Genomic DNA, 12,550 nt, shown 5'->3' with positions numbered 1-12,550 from the left:
GGTAGATTTCAGCTGTGTTCAGCTGTTAGACAGACACTCCCACTAGCCAATTTGGCTGGTTGGAAATAATTTTTAAATTGTAGATTTCTTAAAAGCAGGGTTCGACAATAAAGATGGCCCAATATTTGTGCAATTGTGATCTTAGAGTTCCCGCAAGCAAAAGAAAGCAGGTGAATAGCGAATAAGAGGATGATCACTAGCGCACACAGGTGATTTGATGCACGCGACTGTTAAGAAACGTGCACGCTCCCATTTACTTGTGCGAAGTAACCGTGCCTAGAAGAAATGCTATCTATCTATCTACGATCCATCCATGATTCGTCTGAACTGAAAATCCATCAAATCTGAACTTTTCTTCACAGGCGATGTTTGCGCTGTACTGGTTTGGCATCTCAGGGTAGTGTTTGATCTCCTGGGGTCTGTACGTTTAAAACACAAAGACTGTTTGTTTCTGTTGAGACGAGCCTTTGACTGTAGATGTGGTGGGGGGTGCATTTTACACAGCCACAGACTTCCTTACGCAGAAGATGCAAAACACAAGCGCTGCAGTGAGCTGATGTGTTTTTGAGTAGGACGTTAGTTTGCATCGAGAAGGAAAGCACCTACAACATTAAGAGCGAGTTTGATTTCCACCATCTGTCAGGAAAAGCCCACAGAGCCTTTATAAAATTAGAATCAGCCACTTTCGTTCTCTGTCATCGAAAACGACACCTGTGTTTATATTTACAAACCTCAGTGAAGTGCAAAAGTTGAAATTCAGATAAAAACAGAGCATGGTTATATTATATTACACATTGTAGAATAATAGCACAGGCTTGTTTGAGGAGCTTGCAATATTCATAGTCTAATAATTCTGTGATTGGTGTTTTAAGGTTTATTTTTTTAATGACACTCGCTTCACTAAACAAACTAAAACACGTGTTTAGAGTGCAAAAGCACTTGCTGGATTGCAGTTAAAATAATCCTGTAATATAAATGATAAAAGCAAAAAGTATGTAATGTAATGTGTATTCATATAGCACATTTATTGTGTATGGCCATACACCCAAAGCGCTTCACAATCATGAGGGGGGGTCTCTCTACATCATCACCAGTGTGCAGCATACACTTGGATGATGCGAAGGCAGCCACAGGACAACGGCGCCAGTGCGCTCACCACACACCAGCTATTGGTGGAGTAGAGAGACAGTGATAGAGCCTATTCGGTTGATGGGGATGATTAAGAGGCCATGATGGGCCTATAGAGGGACTTTGGCCAGGACACCGGGGTTACAACCCTACTCTTTCACGAAAAGTGCCATGGGATTTTTAATGACCACAGAGAGTCAGGACCTCTGTTTAATGTCTCATCCAAAAGACGGCGCCCACTGACAGTTTAGTGTCCCCTTCACTTTTACTGGGGCATTAGGACAGATCACAGGTTGAGCGCCCCCTGCTGGCCGCTCTAACACCACTTCCAACAGCAACCTAGCTTTCCCATGTAGTCTCCCATCCAGGTACTGGCCAGGCTCAGCCCTGCTTAGCTTCAGTGAGTAACAGGTCTTGGGCTGCAGGGTGATATAAAAAGTATGTCTGTTTGAGTTTCTGGTTTTCTATTTTTAGCATAGGATGATACAGTTAAAGACTTCATTATTAGCCTTCCTGTAAAATTTTAAATAAAAAATGTCCCAAGTGCTGTTAAATGGAGAAACATTTTTTCAACACTATTTTAAGCATAATAGTTTCAATAACTAATTTCTAATAACTAATTTCTTTGCCATGATGACAGCACATAATATTTTACTAGTTATTTTGGACGATACTTAATTGGTTAATTAGCTTAATTGGGTTAGTTTGTAAGTTTGTGGTTTGTTCTGTGGCCAATCTGAAAAAAATTCTTAGGGGTGATAAAAATATTTATGTTATTTAAATGAAAAACTGCAGGCGAAGCATTGGCACAGTAGGTAGTGCTGTCGCCTCACAGCAAGAAGGTCACTAGGTTGCTGGTTCGAGCCTTGGCTCAGTTGGCATTTCTGTGTGGAGTTTGTGTGTTTGTGTGGTTTCCCCCACAGTCCAAAGAAATGCGGTACAGGTGAATTGGGTAGGCTAAATTGTCCGTAGTGTATGAGTGTTTTACTTTGTAAAAACTTGCTGGATGAGTTGGCGGTTCATTCCGCTGTGGCGACCCCAGATAAATAAATCTTAGAGCAACACTGTGCTTTTCCTAAATTAATCTGTTTTTAATTTAATAATTTCAGCCAATGATTCAATGATATATTTAAATATTTAGTCACTTGCTTTATTTTTATTTAAATTAGCCGTATCGACTATTATTGATCTAAACCAGGCCTAAGCCAAAATAAACAAAAACACTCTGCAAAATATCCTGTAATTTTCTGTATAGAAAAAATCTGTTTTTTGGTCAGTGTTGCACACTACTAGTTTGATCAATGGTATTGATGTTGCTTGCCTTTTAGGCTGTGTTGATTTTCACCAAATAGTGTGTTTTCAACCTTTTAGGGCCCATTTTTGATATAACGAAAGGTTGCTTTTATTCACAGAAATGAACAGTGGCACCTTGACAATATATTAAAACATTGTCTTGAACACAATAATATGCCTAAAATATTACACTAATTGCATAAAGTACTCTTTATAGCAGATGGAGTGTAAATCAAGGGTAATTTTTAAGCTAGCTTTACGTTACATGTATATGTATATGGGTGGCACGGTGGCTCAGTGGTCTGTCTGGTCAGAAGGTCGCTGGTTCAAGTCCTGACTGGACCACACAGCAAAAGATGGGGACCCAAAACAACTCTATGGGTGTTAATATCAACCCTTTGAAAGTGTCTCATGGGGTCCGCTCAAAACAGAGTAAAATCAACACTTTCAAAAGGGTTGGCACATTGACACCGAAGTAAGGGTTAATTTTAACTCTGGGCAGAGTTAAAATATGTAACTATATTTAACACCGCCTGGTGTAATATATTGTTATTTTATTCAACTCTCTTGAGTGTAAATATGGTAAAAAGGTCAAATAGACTGTAAATTATAAAATAAAAACATTTTATTTGAAAACATTCACCACTTCAACAATTCATTCAGTTTTTAAAATGCAACAATGTCAAATATGCTTTAAATGTTTTATTAGTACAGACAGTATCAACAAAATATGTATGACCAGTGCTCAAAAAGGCTGTTTCAGTCCTTTGGTCCAAACTTGATGTTTCATCAGAGCCATTTGAAAGTTCAATATATCGTCACTCATAGTTTTCTTCTGAACGCATAATTTTCTTCCGAAATTACATTTTAAATAGCTTGGTGTGCAAATCTTTCACTTCTGTTATTTCCTTGGTCCTCCATATCAAACACAGCAGTTTAAATGAAGGTATAAATGCTGTAAACTTGTGTGAAAACAAACTGGAGCTAGGAAATCTCATCAAGCATGTCCTGTGAATGAAGTGCTTCCCAGCCACAGGATGACCTTTTTATCCATGACGATGTAGTAGCTGCTGATCGCTCGTCTGGTGGTTCCTGATGCACGGATATAATGTGATGCTCATCTAAGAACTCTTCAAGACTCCAGCATGACTAAGAAAAATGTTTGAAAACAAATTGCAATCAAATTCTATGATATATTTAAAAGAACATTTAAAGTAAATAAAACATTTAAGAAATCTAAACTCACCTTTTGAAAATCTTCATGATGATCCACAACTTGACTCTCCCAGCTGGTTGAGGTGACAGGATATGGAAAAGTAGAAAAAACACATACATCACTGTTGGATCTCCAAAAACAATTAGGTTAACCACTATGGCTAGAACTGGAAAAACAGGCAGCTGTCTGTCCAGAATCCTGAATTTAACACAACACTTGGAGCAAAATTTAGAGGAGCTTAAAATCTTTTATATCATTTAGTGATGCTGACTTCCCCAAAATATTGGCCACAGTGTAAAAAATATTCATAAACTTACAGTTTTCTGTAAGCGTGTGCGTGCATGTGTGTGTGCGTGTGTGTGTGTGTGTGTGTGTGTGTGTGTTTCTTTACCAGATTCAACTTGTTAGGCCCTTTCAGGTCCAGTATTGACGCCACCTTTCCTGGAGTCTAGCAGATGTTTCAGGTCCAAATATAATCTAAAATATTAGGATAAGCAGAAGAGGAAAAGTGCAAAGCAAAGAGCAAAACATTATTTAAGTAACAGTTCACCCACAATACAAAACTTATCACCTTCATGTCATTTGTTATTCTCTAATGCTCTAATACCCTCTCAGCTTATTGTGAAACAAATACAGAACTTTATCAAATATTATCATACCTTCATTATTATCACCACATATGACCAAGAAGGTGTGCTTGGTCATTTCACCAACTCTGGAAATACACCATCCGTCTCTAATCAGCCACCGTCACAGGGTCTTGTGTTATTGTATAGAGAACTGTGGCTGTTAAAAAACAACAACACATTAGTATCTAACACATATGCATAACCTTCAGATAAAAAAGAGAGATAAACATCACAAAGTATGCCTCACACTTTTTCAGATATCTTTTGATTCAGATGTTGATTATTGATAATAAATCTACAAATCAAACCTGTATCATAATTAGGCTGCTCAAATATGAATCAGTTGATTAATTTTACAGACAGGTGGCTGTTTACAACGCACTAAATTGTCTTTAATAAAAAGGAAATGTTGTGTACAGTACATGCTAAGTTTAGCCTATAGTTTAAGCACAATATCATGTGGGAGAAAAAGCTTGACTAAGATGTTCCTGACTACAGAGATAGCCTAACTTACTAACGTCAGACATCCCGAGTTGGGAAAAGTAATTTTCGGGGGATACAGAGTTGATTTGCGGGAGGTAGCGGGAGAGATGAGTACCTGAAGAGCGGTGGGATGAGTTGCGCGCGACGTACCTAAAGAGCGGTGGGGGTGACTTGCGCGCGACGTACCTGAAGAGCTGGGAGGGATGCGGTGGAGAGGGGTGTGCAAAGTGTTTAATGACCGGGCGGGAGACGCGCGATTTCCAGGAGATTATCATTCATTTGCGGGCATCTACTTGGGCATCTGAGAGTCTCTGTGCATTTGCGGGATAACGTTAACGTTAGTCCCGCAACTTCCGGGAGACTTCTGTAACGTTAAATGTCTGAGAAAGTGCAAACGCGGTCATTTAAAGACATTAATGTTAACATTCCGACTTTAATGGTTGTCAACACTTAATATAATTCAAGCGTAACTGTTACGTTATCACACGAGTCTATGGACGAACGGTAACGTTATATGGACGGCCACGAATGAACCAGTTTAAAAGGGCCAAGGTGTTTAAAATAACCAAATTAACGTACACGAATAACAAACAATCATATGTTTTAGTCAGGAAGCCTTTTACAAGTAAGCATGTTAATTTACTCACCAGATATGTTTTAGAAACTCTCCAGAGCTCATGGAAACCGTCCTGTGTTGCCGTTAGCATCCGGGCAGAGTAGGCTAACGTTAGGCGGCTCCGGGGATTCCCTCGCTAGTTTGCTTCGAATTAAAGGAGAAGTGTCGATTTTATTTTACAGATGGGTAACAACGCACAAAATGGCATTAAGCGTGACAGAAATGTGTTGAACATGTACATTTGATGTTTTTATGCACTATGTATGCGTGAGTATATATGAAAACATTCTTGAAAAGAAGTCAATAGTAATGCAGTTAAGCTAGATACACAAGCGACCATGAATGAATCGCAGAAGATTAAAATTGTCACTCCATTCTAAAGTTATTAACTTAACAATATGTTTACAACTGTATTTCCTTAAAGAAAGTCAGTAAAATACCAACATTTAGGTAGTTTGACTCACCAGTTGCTGTTCTAAATCTCAGAAGGAAAAAGGCGTCTGGAAAATTCTTCAGTGACTGGGGCTGCATGAATTCCCGGATGTTGGAAATAACACCACCAAGTGTTGAAAAGATAACTCCTTGATTTCGCACTGAATAAAATCAATTTTAACTCTTATTATATTCATTTATCAAAATCTAACTCTTTAACGTCAACACTTTACTCTGAAATGCTTCAACACCGAGAATTTAACTCTGATGAATTTGCTGTGCAGTTGGCATTTCTGTGTGGAGTTTGCATGTTTTCCCCGTGTTGGCATGGGTTTCCTCCTGGTATTCCAGATTCCCCCACTGTCCAAAGACATGTGCTATAGGTAAATTGAATAAACTAAATGGGCTGTGCGTGTGAATGTGAGAGTGGGTGTTTCTCAATACATATGCTGGAATAGTTGCTAGTTCATTCTGCTTTAGCGACACCTGATAAGTTTAAGTTTTAACAATACAATCATATTAATACCCATAACACTGGATTGCACCGAGTACATTTATAAACAAAAGAAATTTAAATAAGAAGAAAATAAATAATACTACTTATAAAATAATTATAAAAACTGGTCACAGAAGCAAAATTATCAAATTAAATAATATTTACAAAATCCTTTCACAGAAAATTTAAGTTTTTACACTTTTTTTTTTTACTATAAACATTTTTATGTAGTAATTAAACAATTTAAGTCACAAAGAAAGTTCTACAAATTAGGTAATGATGAAGAAAATTTACATTTGTGCAGAGATGCCAAACTAGGGCCAGTGGACCAAAGTTCCACTGGATCCCATCTGAGAGGAGAGGGAGAATGATGGGATGGTTTAGGTATTGTCATTTTAAATTTAATGTAACCTTTTATTTGTTTGTTTTATTGTTAAGCTACAACAAAAAAAGTTAGCTGTAATTAAATGCTTCAATTTAAATGTAGTAGTTTTAGTTTAAAATGTACATACAGTCACATGACGGATAGAAGACAATGCAGAGACCTTGCAGAGCAAATCAAGGCAAAGGTAAATTCTGCTTGACTAGTGTATCCAGCACTGAACTCCACTGTGTTATAAATGTGATTGTTTATGTTTTTATTGCAGTAAGGTGTCATTACTGCATTTAGTTAATACGGATCAAAATTATGTTTCCTATTTATTTTTAAATATTATAAAATAAATTAGGAAATTATCTGTAGCAGCTGTAATGTAATATAGTTTGGTATATATTTATCTTCGACCTACGGCTCTCAATGATATTTGGTTTTAGGCCCTTCATACGGAAAAGTTTTGGCACCCCTGCATTTGTGAATATAATATTTATCCATCAATGTAAATTAATTGCCTATAAAATTTATGTTATGTCTATCATGAAAAAAGTAACGAATTATATCACACATGGCAAAATCAATGTTAAACTTACATTTTGATGTAAAAATAAATAAATCAGACCAAAACACTTTAACATGGGCATTTGACAAAAACATGATCAATTGGTTCAACATTCTAGCTACGAAAGATAAAATTTAAATTGGGAATATCAGATTTAGACACAATCTCGGTTGTATTTACAGTAAATGTTCACTGTTACAGTCATCATGAGCAAATGATCTCATCACACTGAAGTGTTCATGCCATCGTGTGGTCCTGAAGTGAACTGCATGCTAGGTTTGACTGATCTCTCTGTTGTTTTCAGCGGTGTATATCCTGATCGGAGCAGGTGGGATCATGATGATAGTGGGCTTTTTCGGCTGTTTCGGGGCCGTGAGGGAGTCACAGTGTCTTCTGGGATCGGTGGGTAAGAACTGTGCAACAGGAAATCAACAAACACACCTCTTTGATGATTCTCATCTGCTGCTTACTCCAAGACTAAATATTGTGTCTGCTCACTTTTGTTATTTATACAACAACACATCTGCCCATAAGCACTTTTTGGATAACACTGATGCATTTAAAGTCAACATGAACTCAGAATTGATCATTTACTTTATAATACATGTAACGCCTAACTCTCCTGTATGACCCTAAATGTATGATGTTTAACAGAGCAAGAACGTTTTCACAGTATTTATATAATATTTCTTTCTTCTGGGGGAAGGCTTTTTTTGTTGTTTGGCTGTTAAAACTTTAAATCAATTTTAAAGTTATTATTATTAGCTCTTATAGGAAATTTAACTAAATTTAACTATTTAAAACTATTATGTTTAATGATGTGTTGAAAAAAAATCTTCTCTCTGTTAAACAGCACTTGGGAAATATTTTTTAAAAGAATTAAACTTTCACAGGAAAGCTATTAATTTTGCCTTAAACTATATATATAGTTATATGATCAAAAGTGCCCCTGCGACGCGACACACAGTTCGTCCCGCCCTTCAGCAGGCGCACGACAACACTGATCTTGAGTACGTGTGCTCAACCCCCCTCCCCGCTTTACAGTACGTGCGCAACAACACAACAGATTAGAATGCGCGCGACAACACCCCCTGTGATGTGATGCTGCAAATTTTGCAGTTGAAACTGAAAAACTAAAGTCTCTTTCCTTCCGTGTTCAGTTCTTCGCTTGTCTCTTGTTGATCTTTGGTGCAGAAGTCGCTGCTGGAGTCTTTGGCTTTCTTAATAAAGATCAGGTATTTAACACATTGTATTTCTCGGTTCATTGAGCATAACTATGAAGTTAACTGATCCTCACTCGTGTGTTTATAGATCATTAAAGAGGTCCAAAACTACTATGAATCAGCTACAAAGATGGAGAACGGAACTGTTATCACCTCCGCGTTTCACTCTGTGGTGAGTCGAGCATTGGTGTTTCTAGATTAATGTTAGTAATGAAAATCATCTGTACCCATAATAATGTTTATTCTTGTTTTACAGCTGGATTGCTGCGGGACCGAGTCTTCTCCGATTGAGACGTGCACTGAAGGCAATAAAGTATGTTCAAGTTTATTTTATTGCGGTAAAATCCCACCAATCGTGATTGTTCATGGCCAATTCTGATTTTACAAGCACTGTGGCTCAGTGGTTAGCACTGTCGCCTTACAGCAAGAAGGTTACTGGGCCAGTTGGCATTATAGTGTGGAGTTTGCATGTTCTCTCCGTGTTCATGTGGGTTTCCCGGTTTTGAGAAAGCGAGAGTGTATGGGTGTTTACCATTTACCAGTACTGAGTTACAGCTGGAAAGGAATCTGCTGTGTAATCATGCTGAAATAGTTGGTGGTTCATTCCACTGTGGTGACCCCTGATAAATAAGGGACTAAGCTGAAGAAAAATGAATGAATGTTCCAGACCTTTGACATTGATACATTCAGATTTTGGCCTTTGAATTGAGACTTTGAGAAGCTCCATAGCAGCGCTGCTGCTGTGTGGGTTTAAATGCATCAATGTATTTAAATGTATGCGTGTGATGTTTTTGATAGAAGCCTCTTCACCTAGGTAGCATTTGATATCCAGAAATATAAATACATTGAAATATTACAGGTTTTCTATTTATACAGTTGAAAGAATGATCAGACCTCATATGAAATTGTAACTTAAATATTTCCAAAGCTGCTGGTTAGCAGAGAGATTTTTAACACGTAACTGATTTCTTTTCTCTTTGCCATGATGACAGTACTTACTAATTTACTAGAGATTTTTTCAAGATACTACTATTCAGCTTAAAGTGACATTTAAAGGTTTTATATACTGTATGTAATGTAAACTACACTCACTGGCCACTTTATTGGGTACACCTTACTAGTACTGGGTTGGACCTACTTTTGCATTTAGAACTGCCTTAATCCATGGCATAGATTCAACAAGGTACTGGAAGCATTCCTCAGAGATTTTGGTCCATATTGACTTGATCGCATCACACAGTTGCTGCAAATTTGTCAGCTGCACATCCATAATGTGAATCTCTCGTTCCACCACATCCCAAATGTGCTCTATTTAATTGAAAAGTGGGGACTGTGGAGGCCATTTAAGTACAGTGAACTCATTTTCATGTTTACGAAACCAGTCTGAGATGATTCATGTTTTATGAAATGGTGCATTATCCTGCAGGAAGTAGCCATCAGAAGATGGGTACCCTGTGGTGTAGGGGGATGGACATGGTCAGCAACAAAACTTAGGTATTCTGTGGCGTTGACACGATGCTCAATTGGTACTAATGGGCCCAAAGTGAGCAAAGAAAATATCCCCCACACCTTTACACTACCACCACCACCTGCCTGAACCGTTGCTGCATGTTGTTGGCACCAATTTCTGACCCTACCATCTGAATGGGTCAGTAGAAATCGAGACTCATCAGACCAGGCAACGCTTTTGCCAATCTTCTATTGTCCAATTTTGGTGAGCCTGTGTGAATTGTAGCCTCAATTTCCTATTCTTAGCTGGTCTTCTGCTGCTGTAGCCCATCCGCCTCAAGGTTGGACATGTTGTGCATTCAGAGATGCTCTTCTGCAGACCTTGTTTGTAATGAGTGATTATTTGAGTTATTGTTGTCTTTCTATTAGCTTGAACCAGTCTGGCCAGTCTCTCCTGACCTCTGGCATCAACAAGGCATTTTGCTTCCACAGAACTGCCGCTCACTGGATATTTTCTCTTTTTCGGACCATTCTCTGCAAACCCTAGAGATGGTTGTGCGTGAAAATCCCAGTAGATCAGCAGTTTCTGAAACACTCAGAACAGCCCGTCTGGCACCAACAACCATGCCACGTTCAAAGTCACTTAAATCACCTTTCTTTGATATTCTGATGCTCGGTTTGAACTGCAGCAGATCCTCTTGAGGTCTACATGCCTAAATGCATTGAATTGGTGCCATGGGATTGGCTGTTTAGAAATTTTCATTAACAAAAAATTGGACAGGTGTACCTAATAAAGTGTATATATAAGAAATAAGATTTGTTCCTGAAAAACATATTTAATACTAAAAAGAATTCCTTTGTTTTTCATCCTTTGGACAATTTTAAAAAATTACCTAATTATTTTGTCTGCAATTGTAATGTTTCAAATGTAATTTATTTCTATTGCCATCATTATGGCTGTTTTCAGTGTCACGTGATCATTTGGAATATTATAGGTGCTTTTTTACTTTTTCTCATGAATTAAACTTTGTAAACCTTTTCAATTTTAAGAGTAATTTTAATTTATTTAAACATTTGAATATTAACCATAATAATATTATATTTGTTTTCTGTAGTACTACACATTTTGTTTGTATGAGTTTAAATAGTTTTGATAAATGAACATTTCATTGAATAAACTCAACTGGTTAAATGTGTGTTTTTGCCGTTGTTGCAGGATTGTGTTCAGGCTATAGAAGATTTCTTCAATGAAAAGCTCTTCATAATTGGATATGTTGGCATTGGCATCGCTGGAGTTATGGTAATGAAAATGTCTTTTAAAAAACGCTTTTTGTAAAATGTTTTGCTTGAAAAGTTGCAGCTTTAAAGAAAATGTTCATTTTTACAGAAATGGTTATAATATCATTAATATTTAAAAATTAATATAAACATTATATTTTGAGGTCTTTTGAGATTTCAAATCAGTTATTTTATGCCAAATATAGTGTATATCGCCCCACACAAGTATGCAGATAAAGTTAGATTTAGTAAAGTGACATAATATTTGTCATTATCTCTGACACTGGCAGAACTTAATTGATCCTTTAACAAAACAGAGTTCTGGTTAATACATATTTGGATTTAAAATGACCCTAATATGCTACATGACCATAATTCCACAATTTGCTACATAATTATGCAAAATTAACATATATGTCATAAAGATTATAAAATAAATTCGCACATCTCTTCCAGGTTAGAAAGGGACCCCAGTGCATATGTAAAAGTGCATCCAGTAGTTGTCATCGCAGAATGAAGTGTGTTTAAAGTAGGTATGGGCTGGTATAAGATTCGGACGGTATGATAACCTTGGATAAAAAATATCACAGTGTTCTGATTACTGCTCTAAAATAAGTTATTTTTAAATGTCTGGTCAAAAAACAAAATTCCCTTTTCCCCTTTGAACAGAATATATTTTATTTTGTGAAGCATTTAAAATATTTTGGAGCAGTAAACATGTCAGGCTGGATAATGAAAATGAATCATTGACTTCTGCTGTCTTCATTAGTTTCACAAGCACAGATTTCTTCACAATTTAAGACGGAATATTTGGATGTCTTTTCTGCTGGAGATACTATTGTCCTAAAAAATTTTTAACATTACACATACCTTTGGAAGTGTATTATGGAATATTTTGGCGGTTTTAAAACCTTTACTATCCAAACCACAGTATACCTTGAAAATGGTTATTGTCCCATGCCTAGTTTGAAGGGCTTTTATTCTGCAAAAACATGTACTGTACTGTACATGCATAACAAAACATAATTATTAGAAGTTGTTTTGAGCCTAATATTTATGAAATATTTTATCAAACGCAATGCTTTTTTCTGTTTCTGTCAGAAACAGAAGTGAAGCTGAAGCGGCACATTCAGCCACAAGATGGCGTTAAACAGTCACAAACGCAAAGCTGACAGAAACGAAACTGGTGGAATAAGGCACATACTAATTTACAGATTATTCAGTCACAAGATGGCGCCAAACAAGCAGATACATGTGATTGTAGATGCAAGTATAGATTTAAACGTATTTGCTTACATAAATGTCTGGAGGACACCAGAGTCAAACAGATTAGTTTTCCATGAAATGGACTCCTTTCCCAAATTTGTCACTT

At 37.0% G+C, this 12,550-nt stretch overlaps 1 protein-coding gene and 1 long non-coding RNA gene across 2 annotated transcripts in view; one reads left to right on the top strand and one right to left on the bottom strand.

The window, feature by feature from the left end:
• Window positions 1-12,550, top strand: part of tspan2a (tetraspanin 2a) — a 52,045-nt gene that overhangs the window by 35,385 nt on the left and 4,110 nt on the right. Inside the window, 5 exon segments of the mRNA NM_001018150.1 lie at window positions 7,533-7,630; window positions 8,389-8,463; window positions 8,540-8,623; window positions 8,708-8,764; window positions 11,117-11,200. Coding sequence (NP_001018160.1) covers window positions 7,533-7,630; window positions 8,389-8,463; window positions 8,540-8,623; window positions 8,708-8,764; window positions 11,117-11,200 — 398 coding nt within the window.
• LOC137496020 (uncharacterized) lies at window positions 3,029-5,889 on the bottom strand. Its single transcript, XR_011016089.2, has 6 exons — window positions 5,830-5,889; window positions 5,397-5,509; window positions 4,297-4,423; window positions 4,029-4,114; window positions 3,668-3,710; window positions 3,029-3,570 (listed from the first exon to the last, which is right to left on the bottom strand). It is a non-coding gene; the product is annotated as an uncharacterized lncRNA (long non-coding RNA).

Source organism: Danio rerio, chromosome 6, assembly GCF_049306965.1.
Source record: "Danio rerio strain Tuebingen ecotype United States chromosome 6, GRCz12tu, whole genome shotgun sequence".
NCBI classification, from domain to species: domain Eukaryota; kingdom Metazoa; phylum Chordata; class Actinopteri; order Cypriniformes; family Danionidae; genus Danio; species Danio rerio.
The sequence above is the reverse complement of the archived record's forward strand: the minus strand, read 5'-3'. Positions and strand labels throughout refer to the sequence as shown.